Source organism: Oryctolagus cuniculus, chromosome 7 (assembly GCF_051225735.1).
Source record: "Oryctolagus cuniculus isolate XC-2025 breed Fujian yellow rabbit chromosome 7, ASM5122573v1, whole genome shotgun sequence".
Taxonomy (NCBI): domain Eukaryota; kingdom Metazoa; phylum Chordata; class Mammalia; order Lagomorpha; family Leporidae; genus Oryctolagus; species Oryctolagus cuniculus.
The window spans coordinates 156,715,081-156,741,128 of record NC_142873.1 but is presented as its reverse complement, the minus strand read 5'-3'; the positions used below and the strand labels follow the sequence as shown (position 1 = coordinate 156,741,128).

Below are 26,048 nucleotides of genomic sequence, written 5' to 3'. Positions count from 1 at the left end.
CCAGAAACTGGCTCCAGCAGGTCCTGGGAGGCTGACATGCATAGGATGGTTAAAGCCTTGGGAGAAGGGGGCCAGCGCTGTGGTGTAGAGGGTAAAGCTGCCATCTGCCGGGCTGACATCCCACATGGGCGCCGGTTCTATTCCCAGCTGCTCCACTTCCAATCCAGTTCCCTGCTGATGTGCTTGGGAAGCAGTAGAAGACGGCTCAGGTCCTTGGGCTCCTGTACCCACGTGAGTGACCCTGAAGAGCCTCCTGTCTCCTGGCGTTGGATCAGCACAGCTCTGGCCCTTTGGCCATCAGGGGAGTGAACCAATGGATGGAAGACTTCTCTCTCTCTTTCTCTCTCCTTCTCTGCCTCTGCCGCTCTGTAACTCTGCCTTTCAAATAAATAAATACATCTTTTTTTAAAAAAAAATAGAAGACTTGGGAGAGGGGGGAAAAAAAGGCAACTACAGCAGTGACTTCTTTCTCCTGACTGGACCCTAACTGATGGGAGGGGCTTAGAGTTCCCAGCATCCAAATAGGCTGGGGAGAGACCAGAGAAAATGCTGGCGATTTTCCTGGGGAGACCGCACGGAACAACATGGTGGGAGAAGGGAGAATTAGACCTGGGGGAGGAGAGAGACCAGCTCCTAGGGGAGGAGAGAGGACAGACAGCTCCTGGGGGAGGAGAGAGGACAGACAGGTCCTGGGGAGGAGAGAGGACAGGTCCTGGGGAGGAGAGAGGACAGGTCCTGTGGGAGGAGAGAGGACAGGTCCTGGGGAGGAAAGAGGACAGGTCCTGTGGGAGGAGAGAGGACAGGTCCCGGGGGAGGAGAGAGGACAGAAAGGTCCTGGGGAGGAGAGAGGACAGGTCCTGTGGGAGGAGAGAGGACAGGTCCTGGGGAGGAGAGAGGACAGCTCCTGGGGGAGGAGAGAGGACAGAACCTGGGGAGGAGAGAGGACAGGTCCCAGGGAGGAGAGAGGACAGGTCCTGGGGGAGGAGAGAGGACAGGTCCTGGGGGAGGAGAGAGGACAGGTCCTGGGGGAGGAGAGAGGACAGGTCCTGGGGAAGGAGAGAGGGGACAGGTCCCGGGGGAGGAGAGACAGTTCCCGGGGGAGGAGAGAGGACAGGTCGTGGGAGAGGAGAAAGGGCAGGTCCTGAGGGAGGAGAGAGGACAGGTCATGGGGGAGGAGTGGGGACAGGTCCTGGGCGAGGCTCCTGCAGGGGCCCTGGGGTCATGCCGATGACTGCAGAGCAGCTGCGCTCCTAGTCAGAGAAGTCGGCTGGGTGTTGCCCCGGCACCTACTGGCCTGGGGTAAGGGCAGACCTTAGCTGCCCCGGGATCGCCATGCCTCCCTGGTGTCCTCACTCTGGTGTGGCCCCTTTGCGTGGGTGAGACCTGTGGCTTGTTCTAACCAGGAGAATGCAGCAAAGGTGGCAGTGCGAATGGGAACACATGTCGGGACCACATCAGCCAGACCCTGGGGACACCTCGCTGCTTCCGGCTCCCCCTCGCTGCTGTCGGCTCCCCTCGCTGCTGTCGGCTCCCCTCGCTGCTGTCGGCTCCCCTCGCTGCTGTCGGCTCCTCCTTTGCTGCTCTCCGGCCCCCCTCGCTGCTGTCGGCTCCCCCTTGCTGGCTTTAAGGCAGCGCAGAGCCATGAGGGGCTGAAGCCAGACACAGCAGGTGGCCTCGAGAAGCCCAGTGTGGACCAGAAAACGCTGATGTCATCAAGGACTGACTTCCACCAACGAGCTCACCCACAGGTGGCTCCTCCCCCGGCTGAGCCTCCCGGGAGACCATGGCCCCTGCACATTGACGGAGGCCCGTGAGACCACAGACCAAGGAGCAGCCTAAGCCGTGCCCCAACTCATGGACAGAGGATCGCGGAGATGGCAGAGGCCTGACGTTCTAGGCTGCACACCTGGGGTGCTGTTGTTGGGAGGCAGCTGGGCACTGGTGCAGCTTTCTGTCGCAGCCGGCTCAGCCCCTGACATCAGTCTGCTCATAACCCCGGAATTCCACCCGAATTCCCCTGCGCACACCTGCCCCACTCGCGAGGACAAGGCCCAGTGGAATCCCCGTCCCTCCCCTCGTATCTTCACAGGCAGGCTGTGGTGGTGGGAACGGAGGCCCTGGGGACCGATGCCATGGTGCACCGGGTGAAGCCTCCAATGCCAACCAGCCCATCCCAGAATGCAGTGCCGATTTCAGTCCCAGCTTCTCTGCTCTGACCCAGCTTCCTGCTAATGCATTGTTGGAGGCAGCTGGTGAGGGCTTGGGCTTCTGCCACCCACGCAGGAGCCCTGGGTGGAGCTATGTTAATCCGGCCGATCGATGACTTTTCTGTGTCTGTCTTTCTTTCACTCTGTCATTCGAGTAGATGAAAATGAATTTAAATAATAAACATAAAAAAGCACATTTTTTAAAAAAAGGAAGGGTAGCTGGAGTTTCAGCCGGGGGGTGGGACTGCCCAGCAGAGGCAGCCCTGGGCCAGGCACACAGCTGTGGGGAGCCATTGCACGGCGCCCTAAAGATGGCGCCGGCTCCTTTCCCCCGGAAGGACTGGCGAGAAACAAACATCTCCTAATAAGGAGATGTTTGAGCTCCCTTCCGGCTTCCGCGTTGCTGTACCAATCAATGCTTGCCACTTGGCCGCTTTTGATTGGTGCGCGGATGGCTATAAGAGGGAGGGGAGAAAAAAGGGCGCGGGATTCAAAGTTTGAAAGAGGTTCCTGAATAAACTGCTGGAAGAAGAGTTCGGGTCGTGTCTTCCTTGCTGGTCGAGGGACGCGACACACAGCACCGTGGGTCTCCCGCAGCTGGAGTCCGGCGATTCTCCGCCCCTCCACTCCCGCGAGAGCAAGGAGAGCGACCGTAGCCAGGCAAGGTCACGGCCTTTCCACAGAAGGAAAAAGGAGTGAGCTTGCCAGAGAGAGGAGGCAGGTGCCACCCCTCAGGGCACCCAGGGGTTCCTAAGACAGCCAAGGCCCAGCAGCAGCACTGGGCTGGCGGGGTTCAGAGGGGAGCCACACACCCAGCCCTGCCCTGGGCCCCCCAAACTCAGCCTTTCCTCCCCTCCTCCCTTCCTCTTCCCCTGTCTCCCCCTTGGCCTTTGGCCGCGCCCCAAAGGTTCGTGGCCATAGCATCTCCCAGGCCTGCTGGGGTTGCTCTGAGTGACACTTGAGCCAGAAGCTGTCAGGGGACCCCTGTCCCAGCAGGAGCCGTGACCCACGCCAGGCATCGTCATCGTGGTACAGAGTCACCGGGGACACAGAGACCAGATGTTGGCATTTATTCTGCATATACATGCGTGTCACAGCTCTGAGAAGTCACCAGGGCATCCCTGCCCCCTCTGCTGCAGCTGCCACATGATGGCAGTGGTGGGACGGATAGCACCGGCTGCCCACCCGCGAGGGGGATGGACTTGAACTCTACGCGGCACTGTTCTGGGCTTACTTCTCAGCCTCCCCACGTGGGTCTAGCGCTGACTCAGCATCTCTGTCCATCAGCGAGTACGCACCCAGGGACCCAGCAGGTGCAGAAGGCCACGCCGCCCCTCCCTCTCGGGACCTGGGGCCACCGTCAGATGCCCTTTATGTAACAGACCACGGCATTCATGATTTCCTGGGAGCACGGGAACGAGAGATGCTTCTTATCGAACAAGATCACAGACCCGTGGAAGCCGTCCTCCGCGTGGTGCCAGGTCACGGGCACGCCCTGGTCCTCCAGGCGCTTCCTGTAGAGCAGGGCGTCATCTCGGAGGATGTCATTCTCGCAGCTCACCACGAAGGCCTCCGGGAGCTGAGCGATGACCTCGTCTTCTGCTAGGAGGGGGCAGTTTTCGACGTCCAGAAGGTGCTTCATCTCCAGGTAGGCGGCCTCGTTGAAAGGGGCGGGGAAGCTGGGCTGGTGGCTCTTGGTTTTGAACCTCTTGGGGATATTGTCCGAGCTGAGCCACTTCTTGTACTTGCTCCAGGCTTCCGGGGGTATGAAAGCACCCGTCAAGAGGGCGCGATGCCAGGAGCGGTGGATGTTCATATAACGACACATTAACCTGGCTGTGAACTTGCCAGTGAGTAACGGGACATTTTGGTTCTGTCGGAAGGATGGCAGCTGCAGATTGACAACCTGGATGACTGGGTAAATCAGGACCTGAGCCCGGATCCGGGGGAGATCCGGGCGCCCCACCAAGCTCTGGGTGGTGACGGCCACAGCCCCGCCTCCAATGCTCTCTCCGCAGAGCACTACTCGGGCGGGGTCTACCCCGTAGGTGTCCAGGGCCTTCAGGAAGTGGATGGAGGCGTTCAGGCAGTCCTTGGTGATGATAGGGCTGTGGTATTCGGGAAGCTTGCGGTACCTGGGGAGGACATAGGAGCAAGGCCCGTCCCGTGTGGACATGCGTCACAGGGGACCGTGGGAACCACGCCTCCAACCCCCCTTGTGAGACCACAACCTGACCAGGTCCTCAGAATGACTCTGCTAAGACAGGATTGTGTCCCCTCGTTTGGGGAGTGAACCAGAGGAAGGAAGACCTCTTTCTCTGTCTCTTCCTCTCTGTCTATAACTCTGCCTCTCAAATAAATAAATAAATAAATAAATATAACTAAATAAATATTTTAAAAGGGGATATAAAAAATAAAAAAGGGAAATAAAAAAATAAAAAAATTCAGGAAATGAAGGCAATAATACAACATATCAAAATATCAAATCTTATGGGATACAGCAAAAGCAGTGTTAAGAGAGAATTTTATATGCATGCATATAAAAATTGGAAAGGCACCAAATTCCTAAGCTATCAATGAATCAAGGACCTAGAAAAACAACAACAAACCAATGCAAAATTAGTAGGAGGAGGCCAGTGCTGCGGCTCACTAGGCTAATCCTCCGCCTGTGGTGCTGGTACTCCGGGTTCTAGTCCTGGTCGGGGTACCAGTTCTGTCCCAGGTGCTCCTCTTCCAATCCAGCTCTCTGCTGTGGCCCGGGAAGGCAGTGGAGCATGGCTCAAGTCCTTGGGCCCTGCACCCGCATGGGAGACCAGGAGGAAGCGCCTGGCTCCTGGCTTCGGATCGGCACAGCATGCCAGCAGTAGTGGCCATTTGGTAGTGAACCAATGGAAGGAAGACCTTTCTCTCTGTCTCTCTCTCTCTCTCACTGTCTAATTCTGCCTGTCAAAAAAAAATTAGTAGGAGGAAAGAAATAATTAAAATTAGAGAAGAAATTAAAAAATTGAAAGAAAAATGCAAAAGATCAGTGAAATAAAGAGCTAGTTTTTTGAAAAAAAAAAAAAAAAAGAAATTGATACACCATTGGCCCAACTAACAAAAAAAAAAAAAGATGGAGAAGAAACCAAGTCAATAAAATCAAAAACAAAAAAAGAACTGTGGCCAGCGCCATGGCTCAATAGGCTAGTCTTCCACCATGCAGCGCTGGCACACCGGGTTCTAGTCCCAGTCAGGGCGCCAGATTCTGTCCCGGTTGCCACTCTTCCAGGCCAGCTCTCTGCTATGGCCTGGGAGTGCAGTGGAGGATGGCCCAAGTGCTTGGGCCCTGCACCCCATGGGAGACCAGGATAAGTACCTGGCTCCTGCCATCAGATCAGCACGGTGCGCCAGCCACAGCGCACCAGCCACAGTGGCCATTGGAGGGTGAACCAATGGCAAGAGGAAGACCTTTCTCTCTGTCTCTCTCTCTCACTGTCCACTCTTCCTGTCAAAAAAAAAAAAAAAGAACTGTAATAACAGATACACAGAAATAAAAAGAATCATCAGAAATTACTACAAAGAACTGTATGCCAACTAATTGGAAAATCTAGATGAAATGGATAGATTCCTGGACACATGCAATCTACCAGAATTGAGTCATGAATACACAGAAAACCTAAACAGATCAATAACCAAGACAGAGATTGAATCAGTATAAAGACCTTCCAACAAAGAAAAGCCCAGGACTGAATGGCTTCACTACTGAATTCTACTAGACATTTAAAGAACTTATTCCAATTCTTCTCAAGCTATTCAGAACAATTCAAAGTGAAGGAATCCTCCAACCTCCTTCTTTGAAGACAGTATCACTTTAATTCCTAAACCAGAAAAAGATACAACAGAAAAAGAACTATAGACCAATATCCCTGATAAACATAGATGCAAAAAATCTGCAACAAAACACTAGCTAATCAAACCCATCATAAAGATCGTTCCCCTAGATCAAGTGTGATTTATTCCTGGTATGCAGGGATGGTTCAACATTTGCAAATCCATATCTGTGATACATCATATAAACAAAGTGAAGAACAAAAACCATGTGATTGTTTCAGTAGGTGCAGAGAAAGCATTTGACAAAATACAACATCCTTTCATGATGAAAACTTTAAGCAAATTGCATATAGAAGAAATATTCCTCAACACAATCAAGGCAATTTATGGCAAACCCATATCCAGCATCTTACTGAATGGGGAGAAGTTGGAAGCATTTCCACTAAGATCCAGAACCCGACAAGGATGCCCATTCTCACCATTGCTATTCAGTGTAGTCCTGTAAAGTTTTAGTCAGAGCCAGTAGACAAGAAAAAGAAATCAGAGAGATACAAACTGGAAAGGAAGAAGTTGAACTATCCCTATTTGCAGATGACATAATTCTTTATAGAGGAACCAAAAGGCTTCCCTAAGAGACAACTGGAACTCATAAAAGAGTTTGATAAAGCGGCAGAATGTAAAATTTACACACCAAAATCAATAGCCTTTGTATACACAGACAATGCTATGGCTGAGAAAGAACTTCTAAGATCAATCCCATTCAGAATAACTACAAAACATGAAATACTTTGGAATAAATTTAAGTAAGAATGTCAAAGATTTCTATGATGAGAATTATAAAACTTTAAAGAAACAGAAGACACACACACACACAAAAAAAATGGAAAAATCTTCCATGTTAGTGGCTTTGAAGAATTAATATCATCAAAATGTCCATACAATTTACATAATTAATGCAATCCTAATAAAAATACCTATGACATTTTTCTCAGATCTAGAAAAAATGATGCTAAAATTCATATGGAAACACAAGAGACCCTGAATAGCTAAAGCAATCTTATACAACAAAAACAAAGCCAAAGATATCACAATACCAGATTTTAAAACACACTATAAGGCAGTTATAATCAATATAGCCTGGTACTGGCAAAAAATTAGACAGGTTCAACAAATGGAACAGAATGGAAACTCCAGAAATCAATCCACACATCTACAACCAATTTATCTCTTGATAAAGGAGCTAAAATCAATCTCTGGAGCAAGGACAGTCTCTTCAACAAATGGTGCTGGGAAAACTGGATCCCCAGGTGCAGAAGTATGAAACAAGATACCTACCTTACACTTCACACAAAAATCCACTCAAAATGAGTCAAGTACCTAAATCTATGACCCAATACCATCAAATTACTAGAGAACATTGGGGAAACTCTGCAAGACATTGGCCTAGGCACAGACTTCATGGAAAAGAACCCAGAAGCACAAGAAATCAAAGCCAAAATTGAAAAATAGGAATACATTAAGCTGAGAAGCTTCTTCACTGCAAAAGAAACACTCAGCACAGTGAAGAGGAAACCAGCGGAATGGGAGAAAATATTTAAAAACTATGCAACTGATAAAGGATTAATATCTAGACTCTCTAAAGAGCTCAAGAAACTCAACAACAATAAAGCAAACAATCCAGTTAAGAAATGGGCAAAGGACTTGAACAGGCATTTTTTCAAAAGAGGAAATTCAAATGGCAACAGACACATGAAAAAAATGTTCAGATCACTAGCCATCAGGGAAATGCAAATCAAAACCACAATGAGGTTTCACCTCACCCCAGTTAGAATCAACAAACAATAAATGATGGTGAGGATGTGGAAAAAAAGGTATTTTAACCCACTGTTTGTGAGAATGTAAACTGGTGCAGTCATTCTGCAAGACAGTGTGGAGATATCTCAGAAATTTGAATCTTTTTATTTATTTATTTATTTATTTATTTATTTATTTATTGACAGGCAGAGTGGACAGTGAGAGAGAGAGAGACAGAGATTAAGGTCTTCATTTTTCCGTTGGTTCACCCCTCAATGGCCGCTACAGCCGGCACACCGCACTGATCCGAAGCCAGGAGCCAGGTGTTTCTCCTGGTCTCCCATGCGGGTGCAGGGCCCAAGCACTTGGGCCATCCTCCACTGCACTCCCGGGCCACAGCAGAGAGCTGGACAGGAAGAGGAGCAACCAGGACAGAATCTGGCGCCCTGACTGGGACTAGAACCCGGTGTGCTGGCGCTGCAGGCGGAGGATTAACCTATTGAGCCACGGCGCTGTCAGAAATTTGAATCTAGACCTACTAGCCTTCTCAGTCCTGGGAATTTACCCAAATGAAATGAAACCAGCATATGAAAGAGTGATCTGTACCCCCATGTTCATTATAGTTCAATTCACAATAGCTAAGATATGGAATAAACCCAGATGTCTATCAACTGATGACTGGAAAAAGAAATTATGGGATATATACACTATGGAATATTATTCAGAGGTAAAAAAATGAAACCCTGTCTTTTGCAACAAAATGGATGCAACTGGAAACCATTATACTTAATAAAACAACCCATTCCCAAAAAGGCAAATACCATATGTTTCCCCTGATCTGTGGTAACTAATAGGGTACCTTGAAGGTAATGTATAGGAGTGAAATTGACATTTTGAGATTTGATGATCATTTACAGCCCTTGTGTCGACTGTTGAGGAACAGTGTTTTTTTTTTTTTATTCATATTCGGTGATGGGTTAATCAGAGTGTAGGGTTAATCTTATGAGTATAAAGTAAACTGAAAATAGATATTTGTAAAAATTAAGAGCAAGCATAGGAGAGGGAGGAGGAAGAAGGGTTGGAGCATGGTGGGGAGCGAGGGCAGAATGGGAGGCATCACTGTGTCCTGAATCTGTGTATATGAAATACATAAAATTTGTATAACTTGCATGGAATTTTTTTAAAAGGTAAGTGGTTGAACATTAATGTAAGATGTTTAAAAAAAGTTGTATCTTCCAACTGGATGCCTTCCTGAACCTACAAAGGGTTACTCTAAGCCCTGTACCTAGCTTTCCTTTTTGTTTTCATGTTGTTGTCTTGTGCCTTATTTCTGTTGTAAAAGATTTATTTTATTTATTTGAAGGGCAGATTGATATACAGAGAGGGAGAAACAGAGAGAGAAATAGATTTTCCATCCACTGGTTTGCTCCAAAGTGGCTGCAAGGCTGGTGCTGAATTAGACCTGAGCAAGGAGCCTGGAAGTCCATCCAGGTTCCCCACATGGGTGCACTTGGGCCAACTTCTGCTACTTTCTCAGGTGCATTAGCAGGGAGCTGGATTGGAAGCAGAGCAGCCAAGACTTGAACCAGCGTTCCTATATGGGATATCAGCATTGTGGGTGGCACTTAACCCTCTGAGCCACAGTGCTGGTGCACCTTGTGTTTATTTATATTTGTAGAGGCATTAGGCTTATATAATTTTTTAGAAATTTTTGTGTAATTTTATATGACTAAAATGTATTCTCATTGTGGTATTGCCTGCCAGTTCAGTTGTTCAATGCCTCTGTGACATCTTGCAATGTAACCTAATATTCACAATGGCACCATTTTTCACTGATGCCAGCCCTTACTCTTGCTATTCTGAGCTGTGCTGCACCTGTCTCGGGATGGAGGTGGGGGACTTGCAGGAGTGCCTGCTGCTCTGCAGAGCCTCTTTCTGTCCTTCATTCACCCAGGAATACCCCCACGTCTCCCCTCCATGGAACACCCACCGCTGTCTCCAGCAACTCACCCAACTAAGAGTAGCACAGAGTCGGTCTCCCGGGCCAGGAAGCTGCACAGATTGTGGTAGAAATCTGCAAGACGAGACAGTGCTGTGAGAGGGATCTCGCGTTGCCACCGCGCCCAGGGAGAGCCAGGTGACAAAGGAGGCGTGGTGTGACATCCCGTCTTTGTCCCTGTGCCTGGATCCTCTGAAGTGACTCTGGCCACCTCAGCAGGGACAAAGCCCACAAGCCATGCCCAGCTGACGTCAGCCCTGTCCCTGGACGTCAAGGGCACCGGGAGCTGACCTCCTGCAGTGTTTGCTCACACTGGGGGGCATCTGAGGGCCATGGAGCCTTGATGATTTGGGATGGACAGAGCCACGGCCAGACTTGAGGGCCTGCCTCCCTACGACATTATCCCAACGTCACGCAGGTGTCGTTACAGTTTCAGCAGCGGCTTGGGACACCTGATGTGCTTGAGCGAGGTCGGGTAACATGGTGTGCAGGGCGTCCAGGCCCAGTGGGGGCACAGAATCTCTGCTGTTCTCAGCTTCAGCTGCCCATGGAGGCCCTGGGGCGGGTCCACGAGGGCTCACGGCCAGGCTGAACCCCACGCCCAGAGAGCAGAATCTCGGGAGTGGGGTGCGGGCATCAGGGCTCGGGGGTGGCAGAGGCGGTGCACGGCTTGCCCGTGCAGGGCTGCGAGGTGAGGACGGTGCAGCCGGGAGTGGAGCTCGGAGGGCAGTGACTGACTCGGATGCTCGGTGCCCGCGCCTGCTACTCTCCACCATGACTCTCAGCCCTGGCTGCACTCTGGCGTCGCCGGCAACTTTAGAACCACAGGGATGCCTGGGCCTCACCGAGAGGAGTCAGCCTGCTGTGGGGGCTGCACATGCCTGGGGCTAAGAGCTCCCAGGTGACTGCAACACAGCCAAGGTGGAGCCCTCTGTGGCCACCAGGAGCTGGGCCTGGCCCACTGTCCAGCCTCAGCCTGGTGCTGCCTCCTGCCTCTCTGCCTTCCCTCAAGCTGGCCAGGCCGCTCCCGTATCAGAGCTTTGCACCTGCTGTGGGTGGGACTCGGGGAGAAAATGGGGCATCCGCCTTGGGCACAGAAGCCAGACGACAGGACACTCGGTGACCAGACAGAGACACTTGGGTGCGCGACTCTACCATCCCAAACTGATGCAGAATTCCAGGAGGAACGGAGCCCCCGCCGTTAGGCCCTCCTGGCGTGCGGACCTCACTCAGCCTCGGTGGGCTCTGCCCTCAGTGATATTTGATGTTGTGTTCACCAGGGAAGTTTTTGTATCAACACATTTAAAAAATACATGATATGAAGAAGCCATGTTATGCGTGTATGGTATGAAGAGGCTGAGTTATATGTGTGGTATGGAGATGCCATGTTATCTGTGTGTGGTGTGGAGATGCCACGTTATGTGTGTGTGGTATGAAGAGGACACGTTATGTGTGTGGTATGAGGAGGCCATGTTATATGTGTGTGGTATGAGGAGGCCATGTTATGTGTGTAGTATGGGGATGCATGTTATATGTGTGAGGTATGAAGATGCTACATTAGTGTGTGTGGTATGAAGATGCCATGTTATGTGTGCGTGGTATGAAGATGCCATGTTATGTGTGTGGTATGAAGATGCCATGTTATGTGTGTGGTATGAAGATGCCATGTTAGTGTGTGTGGTATGAAGATGCCATGTTGTGTGTGTGGTATGAAGATGCCATGTTAGCGTGTGTGGTATGAAGATGCCATGTTATGTGTCTGGCATGGAGATGCCATGTTATATGTGTGTGGTATGAAGAGGCTATGTTATGTGTGTGTGGTATGGAGATGCCACGTTAGTGTGTGTGGTATGAAGGTGCATGTTACCTGTGCCCTGGCTGAGTTTCTGGTTTTCAGTGTGGAGTCTGGGGCAGTGGCCTCATTCTCAACCTCGTCCTGGCCCTGGCTCAGATGCACTTCCCCAGGCCCCCTACAGCTGGCCTCTCCTCATCCTGGGGCCAGGGATCGAGTTCTCACTTCTCCGTGGGTTCTCTGACCATGGGGATGCGCGGGGCCCTGCGTCCCTCTGTGTCCTGGCTCCTGGGGCACCGTTCTAGGCCACACCCTGCCTGTGAGCTCTCCCATCGCTCTCCAGGCCCCTCCCTCACCTCACAGGTGCAGAAAGGCCGGGCCTGGCTCCTCCCTGTGCCCCGCCTGTCCCCTGTGCCTGGATGGGGTCGGACTCTCAGGAAGCGCTCAGTAACCACGAGGGCTTCACAGTTCCCGGGAACCCGTGTCGTGATAACTAGGCATGGATTGCCAAGCTTTTTAGCACCGAATACACTCACTGGAACTCCACTGTCCACGAACTTTTGGAAAGCCCCTGTTGTTGCTGGGCAACCTCGGGTCCGCCTATGGAAGTGACGTCACCCTCAACGGGGGCGGAGAACACCCCCACACACACGTGGTGAGGGCGCGGCAGCGACTGAAACAGAAGAGTGGTCTGGGACCAGGGCGGCCCTTGGTGGGGGTAGTCCAGGTCTTGTCGGACAGGGAGGCCCCTGGCGCCCTGTGTGCTCAGAGCCAGAGCCAACACTGCCACCCGCCATCAGGTGGCAGCCGGTGCACCTGCGTCTCGGAGAAGCTACTCCCATGGAGGGGAGAGGTCCGCCTGTGTACATGGCCAGGCCGGCTCCCGCGTGCCCATGCTTCCACCTGTGCGTACATCGTCCACAAACCCCGCCGTCAGCCTGCACGCATTCAGAACACTAGGACAATAGACAGGGAGCAGGACCCTGCCGCGGAGGAAGCGGGGTGTTCTCTGGGCGCTGGGCGCTCCCTTTCCCAGTGGCGGAGACAGACAGCGAGCAGGGAGACACCAGCAGGAGCGGGTAAGTTCAGGCTGGGACGAGTGCAGGAAAGAACATGACAAGGACAGTGTCGGGGTGGGGGTGGGGGGACAGAGAGAGGGCGGGGCGGCAGGTGGGCAGGGAGCGTTCTTTAGATGAGATGCTGGGGGGCGGGGCTCTGGGGAGGGACCTGGGAGCAGTGAGGGTGGTCAACACTGCGCGGGGGAGGTGGGACTCGGGAATCCCAGCAAACAGCAAGTGCAGAGGCCCCAGGGGGAGGAGCCCGCGTGTCCGCGGCATGAGAGCCTTAGCTGAGCACAGGGAAGGCAGGGGGCAGCCACGTGGGACCGGGTGCCCTCGGTGGGCAGCGCCAGCTGGGTCAGAGGCTCACAGCTGTGGGAGTGGGCTTCACAGAGGGGCCCGGGTGCGACTTAATCACCAGATGACGAGCTCTGATGGGTCGATCTCAGAGACCCCTCCATCTGCCGTCTGATGACCAGAGTGTGCGGGGCAAGAGGAGAGTCGGAGCCCTGTGGCCAGGGCCCAGGGTGAAGCAGCCGTAAGGAGAAGTGGGGTCTCGGCCCCCAGCGCTGCTCAGAGCCGGAAGGAAATGCGCAGGTCTGAGCCCACTGTGGGGCAGACCGGACAGCAGGACAGCTGTGGTGGGGAGGAGGGGAGGCGTCCTCACAGGGCCCACAGCCCCGCTGGGACAGCCCTGGCCCCACCATGACCCTCCCATTCCTTGTAGGCTGATTTCCCCGGAGGCTGCATCCCCGCACGGTCTGGGCTCCCGGGACGGCTCCTCCAGGCGGTGGTGGCTCTGTTACTCCTGTGGGGCGCTCCAGGGAGACGGGGCAGCGCTGGGCTCGGATTTGAACCCCTGACGTCTGAACCCGTGGAGGCTCCTTACCCAGACTCCCGAACACGGATCCCCCACCGTGGTAGAAGATGATGCCTCGCCGGGGGCCGGAGGACGGGGCCGTGGGCTGGAACAGCCTCACGGGCACCGAGCCGAAACGCAGGTTGGTCACCGCCACCTGGGGGTCCTTTCTTATCGGCAGTAGGTCGTGTAAAAAGCGGATAAATTTAAACATGGTGCAAATTCCAAGCATCTCAAAAATCTCCCCCTGTGGGAAAGGTGGAAGGAGAGAGAGTGAGAGTGGGTGAGCGAGCAGAGAAAGAAGGGGTCCTTCCGCCCAGGAGGTGCTGTCCACCCTCGCTGTCTGTCGCAAGTGGGCATGCAGGGCACTGCGGCTGTTTGAGGCCCCCTGGCTTGGGTTTCGCCTCAGGCAGGAGGATGTGAGGAGCAGGGGTTGTGGAGAGCAGGGCAGGGAGAGTCCTGACCAGGCGCCTTCCGCCTGGCTCTGCACAGGGCACCGCGGGCCCAGCGAGGCTGGATCCCGAGCTGGCTCCTCCACTTCCCACCAGGCAGGACTTCGGGGCCCGCAGATAACGCCTTGGCCAGTTACACAACAACACCCAGGCGAAGTCTTGGCTTCCAGGTGCAGGGTCACCTTGGGATTGCACACGGGCCCTTGGTCCAACCCGGTCCCTGGCAGATCCAGGAGTGGTCAGCGGAATGGCTGACCCAGGAACGGTCCCCAGCCGCGCCCCTGCCGCGCAGGCCATGCACCCGGAGAGCTCCGACAGCTGCCTGAGGCGGGGTGGCTTCAGGTCAGTATCACCACCTCATCTCGGGTCAGCCAGCGCGTGGGACTCGGGAAAGGGCCCTCCAGGGTTTCCGGGTGGATCAGGAGTTAAGGATCCTTACACAATGGCCTCAGAACACACGCGGCAGAGGCCAGCTGCCCAAGCTGCCATCTCAGGAGCAGGCCCAGTGCGGGGCGGGGCCCTCTCTGTGCCAGGCGGCACCGCGGGAGCCGAGGGCCCAGGGCTGCCCGGGGGGTGGCAACGTTCCATTCCCGAAGGTGCAGAGGGTGGGCCTGAACCCGGCAGCCCGAACCCCGCCCCCCATTAGTCAGTGAGCTCCTTGCCAAGCGTGCCTGGGACTGCACCCCCACAGGGGATTCGGCAGGCGGATTCATCTGCACACACGCAGCCCGTGGGGACACACAGCACTTCATCCACCTGGGCTCCCGTGTCCCTCAGGCAGGCCCTAAAGACCTCAGAAGGCCCTGGGGTCCCCACCCTTCCCCACCCACGGCCTCCCTGGTGTCGGCTCTCTGCTCCCCCTTCTGTGCGGTCCCAGACCTGCTGGCCTCATGGCTGCTCCCTGAACACACCTGCCCTAGGGGACCCACGTCCCACAGATGCCTCACCACCCTCTGCAGCAGGTGCAGACGTCGCCTGTGTGTGAGGCAGGGTCCCTACAGACCCACCAGGGACCCCTCCCACTGCCTCCTGCCTTCTCCCATTTTCCTGTCCATAGCTGTCTTGGTCACTGGCACTGGCTGTCTTCATGGATGCTGGGTCTGGGGGGTTGTCCATCTGCCATGAGAAGGAGAGCTCCGTGCTGTCCACTGCACTCGCTGAGCGGGAGCCCCTTGCAAGACCGTGGTCCTTTTCATTCGCCACTGGAGCCTCCGAGCCTGGCTGGCTCTGGCCTGGCAGGTGCACCCAGTATGCACACGCTGAGTGGGATAAACTCTTGTGCCGGACCTTTGTGGACCACTGCTGGTTGTGGCCATGTCTGAGTGTGGCCCTGGAAGAGCGGTGTGCTGGAGCTTGGTCCTCCATGGGACAGTGTCTCGAGCTGCAGGGACCCCTAGGAAGTGGGGGAGTGGACGGTGATTGCACCATTGGGGGTTCAACCTCCAGAAGGGACCCATGTTGGTCTCTGGGTCCTGACTAAGTTCCCACCCAGCCAGTTGTTACAACGAGGACAAGCCTGACCTCTGCCCCTCTCTGCCACTTCCTGTCTTGGCGTGTGATCTCTGCCCCACCGCTGTGAGGGCGTCAGTCCTGAGGGTCTCCCTGAGACCAGCCAGAAGGCGCTCCCGGTCTTGGAGGTGCAGACACCAAAACCGTGTGCTACAGAAACATTACTGTCCGAAGAACCCAGCCCTGGGCGTTTTATTATTCAACAGGATGAAGAGAAGGCATCCCGCAGCCGGGTGACGTCTGTGACAGCAGGGTCCCCGGCTCACGGTGTGCCAGTCTGTGTTTATTGGGAGAAGCTAGCAAATGGCCCATGTTCTCCCCTTGTCTTTCTCAGCTGGACTGGGAACAGGATTTCCTGAGCCTCCCCCATGGCGTGGGCTGGCAGAGCCCACCGATCCCTCCCCACCTGCCCAGCCTACCTGCAGCAGAGCGCCCTGCACTAGCAGAAGCCTGACCCGTGCCCCCTGAGCCACCTGCAGATTCCGTGGGTCTCAGGGGAGGAGGTGGTGCTCACACACCTGCTTCAGGAGCCCAAGGGCAGCAAGCCCAAGACAGCGGAGCAAGGACAGCTACAGGAAGTCAGCTCAGGCCGGCGAGGCCCGTGGTTAGGCCCCACTTGTGACAACCACTTCCCACACTGGACCTCCAGCTGAGGCCCAGTTCCCCGCTTCCCGTCCAGCCTCTGCTCTCGTGCCTGGAAAGGCAGTCGCTGATGGCCCAAGTGGTTCAACCCCTGAGACGTTGGTGAGACCCACATAGAGCTCTGGGCTTCTGGATTCCCCCTGGAGAACCTGGCTGTTGTGGTCATTTGGGAGGAACCCGTGGCTGGAAGATGTGTCTGCCTCTCCATCTCTCCCTGTCTCTCCCTGATGCTCTGCCTTTCAAACAAGCAAATACTTTGGTTTTTAAACATAATCTCAGTTCCAGGATAGGATCAGGTTCGCTTAATGAAATCAGAAAATTTTAAAATGAAAGGGAACATATTTCATGGATGTGATCACCAAGATGTAGAGCTATTAAGAAGCTTCTCTGAGTGGCCCAGTGGCTGCGCTCAGATCAGGGGCCTGGCTGGCTGAGTGGGCAGTCTCCCCACTGGCCCAGCTGTCAGCTTCAAGACAGAATCCCAGCAGAGAACTAGGAAACACGGAGGCACGTCTGCCCCTTGTGTTGCTGGGCTGCATCCTCACCTCTCTTAGGTGTGACAATTTGTTCACTGAGCGCTTTCGCGGCCACCACTGCCTGGCTGGGGCGATTTCCTGTAACCTGCACAGTGCCAGGCTCTAGAGAGAACTTTGCAGGTGGCCCCAGTGACTCTCAATTTCCCTGCTGAGGAAGCCGAAGATTAAGAGAGTTCACGGCTCTCCCGTAGAAAGTGACTTGAACCCCGCCGGTCTGCCCGACGGCAAGCAAAGCCCACGGGACCTTCTCCTTACACACTAAGGTTCCTCACCCTGGATGGCATTGGCAAGGCTTTCCCGTGGGGCCGTCCTGTGCCTGTCAGGCTGCTTGGCAGCATTCCTGGCCTCTGCCCATTTGGAACAAACGAAACTCTCCAGACCTTGCTCGTGTCCGCTGGGGCGGCAGAAGTAGTGCAGTTGAGGTCGACTGTGCGCGTGGCACCTCCGACCCCAGTATGCGGCTGCGACTCCACATGGGTCCTCAGCAGGGCCCCTCTGGCAACTCGGGTCCCCCCTTCTAGAGTGGTGTGAGGAAGCACACACCAGTGTCAGCGCGTCAGACTGTGGGCTGTGTGCGCCAGCCGGACTCCTGGGCCCACAAGCTGGCTCTACACCTACTTAGCTTCTGATGTGGGGCAGGTGACTGGGTCTGCCAGAGGTGGGCAATCAGATTGCACCGGTCTCGGGAGATGAGCCGAGATGCAATGTGGAGATGCAATGTGCCGGCTGTGGCAGGATCAGAATGCGCAAGGGCAGATACACCACTTAGACGTAAGGATTATTCTGAGCTGAAGAAAGTTGAGAAACAGCAGGAGCAAGAGCCTCTCTGCACTGCCCTGACGTGCCTATCAGCAAGACGTAAACGGCTCTCTATGGAGACGTCGCCTCAGCTCTCTCCTGCGTGCGGGGCAGGAGATGACTCCAGACCCTGGCAGTCCTGAGACTCCTCTAAGAGGAATACACAATACAGAGCTTAGCAGAAACAACCCCTGTGTTCCGTGTTTCCCATAGGTTTACCTTCACAGTCTGCCACCCCTAAAAGCCTGAATCCTTTTGCCTTTGTCTTCTCACTTCTCCCAAAATTTAATCTTCTTTGTCAAAACGGTATATAAATTCTCAGGCCTCACTGCTTTGGGGATTTTGATTTCTTTCTAGAACCCTCCTCCTCCACCTCCCGCACAGGACATTTGAAAATACTAATATTGGTTTTTTTTTTTTTTTTTTTTTGACAGGCAGAGTGGACAGTGAGAGAGAAACAGAGAGAAAGGGCTTCCTTTTCTGTTGGTTTATCCCCTATTGACTGCTGCGGCCAGCGCGCTGTGGCCGGCACACCACGCTGATCCGAAACCAGGAGCTTCTCCTGGTCTCCCATGTGGGTGCAGGGCCCAAGCACCTGGGCCATCCTCCACTGCACTCCCGGGCCACAGCAGAGAGCTGGCCTGGAAGAGGGGCAACCGGGACAGAATCCGGTGCCCCAACCGGGACTAGAACCCGGTGTGCCGGCGCCGCAAGGCGGAGGATTAGCCTAGTGAGCTGCAGCGCTGGCTGAAAATACTAATATTCTATAAAGCGTGAAAATACTAATATCCCGGGCCAGAGCTGTGTCATAGTGGGTAAAGCTACCGCCTGAAGTGCCAGCATCCCATATGGACGCCACTTTGAGTTCCGGCTGCTCCACTTCTGATCCAGCTCCCTGATATGGCCTGGGAAAGTAGTGGAAGTGATGGCCCAGGTCCTTGGGCCCCTGCACCCATGTGGGAGACCTGGAGGAAGCTCCTAGCTCCTGGCTTCGGATTGGCGCAGCTCTGGCCGTTGCGGCCAATTGGGGAGTGAACCAGCGGGTGGAAGACCTTTCTCTCTCTTTCTCTCTGCCTCTCCTCTCTCTGTGTAACTCTGGCTTTCCAGTATCCGCTGTGAAGCTGACGGTAGGGGCACTGAGTCTGGGAGGCGGAGGCAGGGGTGTTCGCTGCGCCCTGGCTGTGAGAGGCCAGCATTCACGGCCTGGGGGCCTTGGGCCCTAGTCTGTGCTTCCCCACCACCGGTCCTAAGCATCCGACCTGAGTGCGTTGCCAGGCTCCAAGCCACGGTGCTCGGTCACCGCACAAGTCCCCTGCCTGAGCAGCGAGTAGCACCAGTCGCCTTTCCCAGCCCGGTGTGGACTGATGCAGGCATTCCCCCTCCCAGCAGGGCCCCCACCCCAGAGCAAGCTCCCCAGCTCCCTGGCTTTCTCTCTCTTATCCATACCTCTGCCTGGAAAGTAAATCCAGAGCCCCTTGTATGATCTATTAACACAGACACATCGAGAACCCACTGGGATGTTGTCTACACTGGCTGCCGTCAGCCCTTCCACAAGCCCTCAGCGCAATGTCCGGCACATAAAACTTGATCGTGGCCAGCGCCGCGGCTCACTAGGCTAATCCTCTGCCTTGCGGCGCCGGCATACCGGGTTCTAGTCCCGGTTGGGGCGCCGGATTCTGTCCCGGTTGCCCCTCTTCCAGGCCAGCTCTCTGCTGTGGCCAGGGAGTGCAGTGGAGGATGGCCCAGGTGCTTGGGCCCTGCACCCCATGGGAGACCAGGGTAAGTACCTGGCTCCTGCCTTCGGATCAGCGCGGTGCGCCGGCCGCAGTGCGCCGGCCATGGCGGCCATTGGAGGGTGAACCAACGGCAAAGGAAGACCTTTCTCTCTCTCTCTCTCTCTCTCTCACTGTCCACTCTGCCTGTCAAAAAAAACAAACAAACAAACAAACAAACAAAAAAAAAAACAAAAACAAACAAACAAAAAAAAAACTTGATCGTCCATCCTTTCACTACTGTGTAGCCCCTTGCAAATGCCTCCCCCAGTCCACTGTCATCTAGCCAGAGCGTCTCAGCCCTTAGCAGGTCATGGCATAAACAGATAAAACTTTACCCATGTTACTAAGAGCAGGAACGCGTAGTACAGAGTCCAGAGCTTCAGCGGGTGGCTGATGGTAGATGGGATTTCGGTGGTCAGACAGTGCTCCCTGAGCACCCAGGAGTTGACCCCCAGGCTCAGGACGCACACAGCGGCGAGGAGGACCGCCAGCCAGGAGAGCATGGTGCTCCGCCCCTCCGGTACCTGCAGGAGAGGCTGTCGCCTGGGCTCCCAGCAGCAGACTCAGGCCCCTTGTAACTGTCGGGGTCCTTCGAGGTCTCTGTTCCACACAGGCAGCAGTGCCCTGCGCAGTCATCACCCCGTGGGGAGGGCCGGGCTACTCCACACCACCTGACACCCAACGTCCACCTCCCTGAGGGACTGTGATGGGGTCTGGGACAGGGGCCAAACCCTGGCCGGACTCCTGGGAGATTGGGCAAATGGGCAGGTGAAAGGAAGGTGCCCTATGGCTCTTCCCTGAGCTGTAAAATCGCTGATTAGGGAGTGCCAAGATCAGCCCAGCTGAAGAAGCGCTGATCCTGCCCCAGTCGCCCCTTCTGTCCCCCTGCACCCGGTGTGACCCACACAGGTGTGCAGGCTCTCCTGCTGACAGCCTGGTCTGTCTCCCCAGCCTCATGCTGACAGTGGGCCCAGCGCTGCTCCTCCTGCCCAGCGGGAGCCCTGCCACAGTGGCCCTGGGCGACTCCTGTGGCTGCACCTTTCATGGGAAAACCGAGCCCACAGCCCTCCACCTCTTCCTTCCCTGGCTTCTCCGGAGCCCCACTCTGCCTGCCCCAATGAGCAGGGTCCAGATGAGTAGAGGCAGCCCCCCCCCGCCACAGGACCCTGGGGACTGATGGCCACCGGGTACCCACCGCCCTGATGGGTGCGCAGACCACAACAGGAGAGGATCCCACCACCAGGAGCCTCCCTCTGCTCCTGACCCGCCCTGGGCATAGCTGCCTGCCAGACTGAGCCAGTCGCTATTGTAACAGCATTGGAATCCCTTCTTCACCAGTGGGCTAGAGGGAACCTCCATTTTAGCTTCATTCAGGAGTATTCCACATCACGCACTGTGCGGGAAATCACCCCAGCATGGTAGTGGCAGCCTGCGAAAGTGCTCAGTGAGCAAAATCGTCACACCTAAGAGAAGCGAGGATGCAGCCCAGAAACACAATGTGCAGACATGCCTCCATGTTTCTTAGTTCTCTGCTGGGATTCTACCTTGAAGCTGACAGCTGGGCCAGTGGGGAGACTGCCCACTCAGCCAGCCAGGCCCCTGATCTGAGTGCAGTCACTGGGCCACTCAGAGAAGCTTCTTAATAGCTCTACATCTTGGTGATCACGTCCATGAAATATGTTCCCTTTCATTTTAAAGTCTTCTGATTTCATTAAGCGAACCTGATCCTATCCTGGAACTGAGATAATGTTTAAAACCAAAGTATTTGTTTGTTGTTTGTTTGAAAGGCAGAGCATCAGGGAGAGACAGGGAGAGATGGAGAGGCAGACACATCTTCCAGCCACGGGTTCCTCCCAAATGACCGCAACAGCCAGGTTCTCCAGGTGGAATCCAGAAGCCCAGAGCTCTATGTGGGTCTCACCAACGTCTCAGGGGTTGAACCACTTGGGCCATCAGCGACTGCCTTTCCAGGCACGAGAGCAGAGGCTGGACGGGAAGCGGGGAACTGGGCCTCAGCTGGAGGTCCAGTGTGGGAAGTGGTTGTCACAAGTGGGGCCTAACCACGGGCCTCGCCGGCCTGAGCTGACTTCCTGTAGCTGTCCTTGCTCCGCTGTCTTGGGCTTGCTGCCCTTCGGCTCCTGAAGCAGTGAGTGCTCACCACCTCCTCCCCTGAGACCCATGGAATCTGCAGGTGGCTCAGGGGGCACGGGTCAGGCTTCTGCTAGTGCAGGGCGCTCTGCTGCAGGTAGGCTGGGCAGGTGGGGAGGGATCGGTGGGCTCTGCCAGCCCACGCCATGGGGGAGGCTCAGGAAATCCTGTTCCCAGTCCAGCTGAGAAAGGCAAGGGGAGAACATGGGCCATTTGCTAGCTTCTCCCAATAAACACAGACTGGCACGCCGTGAGCGGGGGACCCTGCTGTCACAGACGTCACCCGGCTGCGGGATGCCTTGGCTCTTCATCCTGTTGAATAATAAAACGCCCGGGGCTGGGTTCTTCGGACAGTAATGTTTCTGTAGCACACGGTTTTGGTGTCTGCACCTCCAAGACCGGGAGCGCCTTCTGGCCGGTCTCAGTGAGACCCTCATGGCTGACGCCCTCACAGCTGTGGGGCAGAGATCACACAGCAAGACAGGAAGTGGCAGAGAGGGGCAGGGGTCAGGCTTGTCCTCGTTGTAACAACCGGCTGGGTGGGAACTAAGCCAGGTCCCCAGAGACCAACATGGGTCCTTTCTGGAGGTTGAACCCCCAATGGTGCAATCACCGTCCACTCCCCCACTTCCTAGGGGTCCCTGCAGCTTGAGACACTGTCCTATGGAGGACCAAGCTCCAGCACACCACTCTTCCAGGGCCACACTCAGACATGGCCACAACCAGCAGTGGTCCACAAAGGTCCAGCACAAGAGTTTATCCCACTCAGCGTGTGCATACTGGGTGCACCTGCCAGGCCAGAGCCAGCCAGGCTCGGACGCTCCAGCGGTGAACAAAAAGGACCACGGTCTTGCACGGGGCTCCCGCTCAGCGAGTGCAGTGGACAGCACGGAGCTCTCCTTCTCATGGCAGATGGACAACCCCCCAGACCCAGCATCCATGAAAACAGCCAGTGCCAGTGACCAAGACAGCTATGGACAGGAAAATGGGAAAGGCAGGAGGCAGTGGGAGGGGTCCCTGGTGGGTCTGTAGGGACCCTGCCTCACACACAGGCGACGTCTGCACCTGCTGCAGAGGGTGGTGAGGCATCTGTGGGATGTGGGTCCCCTAGGGCAGGTGTGTCCAGGGAGCAGCCATGAGGCCAGCAGGTCTGGGACCGCACAGAAGGGGGAGCAGAGAGCCGACACCAGGGAGGCCGTGGGTGGGGATGGTTGGGGACCCCAGGGCCTTCTGAGGTCTTTAGGGCCTGCCTGAGGGACACGGGAGCCCAGGTGGATGAAGTGCTGCGTGTCCCCACGGGCTGCGTGTGTGCAGATGAATCCGCCTGCCGAATCCCCTGTGGGGGTGCAGTCCCAGGCACGCTTGGCAAGGAGCTCACTGACTAATGGGGGGCGGGGTTCGGGCTGCCGGGTTCAGGCCCACCCTCTGCACCTTCGGGAATGGAACGTTGCCACCCCCGGGCAGCCCTGGGCCCTCGGCTCCCGCGGTGCCGCCTGGCACAGAGAGGGCCCGCCCCGCACTGGCCTGCTCCTGAGATGGCAGCTTGGGCAGCTGGCCTCTGCCGCGTGTGTTCTGAGGCCATTGTGTAAGGATCCTTAACTCCTGATCCACCCGGAAACCCTGGAGGGCCCTTTCCCGAGTCCCACGCGCTGGCTGACCCGAGATGAGGTGGTGATACTGACCTGAAGCCACCCCGCCTCAGGCAGCTGTCGGAGCTCTCCGGGTGCATGGCCTGCGCGGCAGGGGCGCGGCTGGGGACCGTTCCTGGGTCAGCCATTCCGCTGACCACTCCTGGATCTGCCAGGGACCAGGTTGGACCAAGGGCCCGTGTGCAATCCCAAGGTGACCCTGCACCTGGAAGCCAAGACTTTGCCTGGGTGTTGTTGTGTAACTGGCCAAGGCGTTATCTGCGGGCCCCGAAGTCCTGCCTGGTGGGAAGTGGAGGAGCCAGCTCGGGATCTGGCCTCGCTGGGCCCGCGGTGCCCTGTGCAGAGCCAGGTGGAAGGCGCCTGGTAAGGACTCTCCCTGCCCTGCTCTCCACAACCCCTGCTCCTATGTCCTCCTGTCTGAGGCGAAACCCAAGCCAGGGGGCCTCAAACGGCCACAGTGCCCCGCATGCCCACCTGCGACTCTGACAGAGGCCCTGTGTTTAATTAAACTTGCTTCTAGTTGACATGATTAAGTTTGTGGGAGACATCGTCCCAAGGTCAGAAGAAGAAAAAGGAGGCATGACCCCTGGGAATGAAGTGATGTTGTTATCTGCGGGCCTAGGAATGCCCCCACTGCTGCCCCTCTCTACTTCTATGTAACACGTCAGGTATGCTGGCTATCACAGGCAACGGTGTTAACCCTTGCCAGGCAGCGCGCGGCTCAGTACGTGTGTGTGTGTGCGCGTGTGTAAAATCATCAGTAACTATACGCATGCGCAGGACTGGCTGCCATGTAGCAGTAGAATATCCCACCAAATGCGTACATGTACCCACATAAGGGAGACAGAAGCTAAAACATGGATAAGGAAATACCCTCTCTTTGTTCGGAGCTCAGGCTTTTGGGTAAAAAATTCCACCTGGGTCTTTTGCCATCATAAATAATAGAGGACTGCTTCCTGTTAAAGGCCTTGGTGTCTTGTCTCTGTACAGGAATCCTGCTGCAAGGCGGGCAGTGAGGGTGGCGGCACTAGCTGAGGAGGAACCCTTAGTCCTGACAGCAACCCGCTGCGCGCGCTCTCTCGCTCTCTCTCTCTCTACCTTGCCAACAGGGGAAGTATTTCTGAGACGCTGGGTCTTTGCTCCACGCCCCGGGGTTCTCTTCTGTGCACGACCCCACAGTTGTTGCCACCGGCCTGTGCCTTGGGGTGAGCCCGGTGAGGCTGCTGCCGCCCACGGAGGCGTCCTCCAGAGCTGGGCCAGGCATCAGCTCCCACCAGGGCACTGGGCATCTTTTGTTAGGTGATCCCTGGAGCTTCAGAGGGGGGTACCCTGGGTGTGGCCTTGCCCTTCCCTCTCTGAAGAGGCACAATGGAGTCAGTGCTGGAGATTCCGCACGGAGCCAGACTAAGGGGCTCCCGTAGGATAGCGTTACATGCATTTCGCCTGCTCTGGGTTTTGGGCACTGCAGCCACACCGGTGCACAGGGCTGTGGTCCCTGGCTGTGGTGTGGATGCTGCTGGACTCCCTCCATGGTCCGTGTGCTGGAAGCTTGGTCCTTAGGTTGGTAATTTTGGGAGGTGGGTTGGAACCTTTAAGAGCTGGGGCTCAGCAGGTGGTCCCTATGTTAATTGACCAGGTGCCTTTGAAAGGGTTTGGGTCTTTCCCTGATGAGATTGTGTGATAGAAAACTGCGTGGGGGCCGGTGCTATGGCGTAGTTGGTGGTGCTGGCATGCCCTATGGGCGCTGCTTCAAGTCTGGGCTGCTCCAGTTTCAATCCAGCTCCCTGCTAATGCGCTTGGGAAAGCAGTAGAAGATGGCTCAAGTGCTTGGGCCCCTGCACCCACGTGGGAGGCCCGGAAGAAGCTCCTGGCTCCTGGCTTCAGAGTGACCCAGCTCTGGCCATCGCAGCCATTTGAGATGAGATTCTAAATTGACATTATAGTCAAAGGCTTAGTAAATAAAGAATCAACGAATAGAAAGTGAAGAGACCACAGTCCAGCAGGACAATAGACAAGGGATGCTTGTGTTAGTGATGAAAGCTGGCTAACGAAACCCTTTAGTCTAATATCAGCAAGATTCGTCTACAGGAGAACCTCCGAGAGTCTGTGGAAGATGGAATTAAGGGGCTAGTGCTGTGGCGTAGCGGATAAAGCTGTCGCCTGCAGTACCAGCATCTAATATGGGCACCGGTTTGAGTCCTGGCTGCTCCACTTCCAATCCAGCTCTCTGCTATGGCCTGGGAAAGCAGTAGAAGATGGCCCAGGTCCTTGGGCCCCTGCACCTGCATGGGTGACCTGGAAGAAGCTCTTGGATCCTGGCTTCGGATCGGCACAGCTCCTGCTATTGCAGTCAATTGGGGAGTGAACCAGTGGATGGAAGACCTCTCTCTCTCTCTGCCTCTCCTTCTCTCTCTGTGTAACTCTGACTTTCAAATAAATAAAATAAATCTTAAAAAAAAAGAAAATGCAATTAAAAGGTATGTGTGTGGGCTGGCAGTGTGGCGCAGGGTGCTGAGCTGCTGTCTGCAGCGGTGGCATCCCATATCAGAGCGCTGGTTCAACTCCCGGCTGCTCCACTTTCAATCCAGCTCCCTTCTAATGTGCCTGGGAAAGGAGTGGAAGATGCCCAGGTGCTTGGGCCCCTGTACCCGCGTGGGAGACCCAGACGGAGCTCCTGGTTCCTGGCTTGGCTTGGACCAGCCCCAGCTGTTGTGGCCATCTGGGGAGTGAACCAGTGGATGGAAGATCTCTCCCTGTTTCCTTTATTGCTTTCAGTGTCCCTCAGCCGACTTTGTCTACTCCGAGGGAGGAAGGTGCTTCCGTGTGTCCGTGTAGAAGTGTGACTGTTTCAGCCACTACATTCTGATCTGCAACACATCTGAAATGCATTTTTTGCAGATGGTAAGAGCCCATGCCTTCTTCACAGCACTGTCCTGAGCGTGGATCCGTCTCTGGCCTCAGTTCTGTTACAGCGGTCTGTCTTTGTGCTGGAACCACGCTGTCTAATTGCGGCAGCCTTC

General features: G+C 55.3%; 1 protein-coding gene across 1 annotated transcript; it reads right to left on the bottom strand.

The window, feature by feature from the left end:
• Nucleotides 1–3,272: 3,272 nt before the first annotated feature.
• Nucleotides 3,273–19,734, bottom strand: LOC100349193 (arylacetamide deacetylase-like 4). Its single transcript, XM_002721512.6, has 4 exons — nt 19,567–19,734; nt 13,550–13,766; nt 9,822–9,885; nt 3,273–4,342 (listed from the first exon to the last, which is right to left on the bottom strand). Exons 1-4 carry the CDS (start codon nt 19,732–19,734, stop codon nt 3,568–3,570), a joined length of 1,224 nt encoding a protein of 407 aa, XP_002721558.2. The 3' UTR covers nt 3,273–3,567.
• Between the last annotated feature and the right edge of the window lie 6,314 nt (nt 19,735–26,048).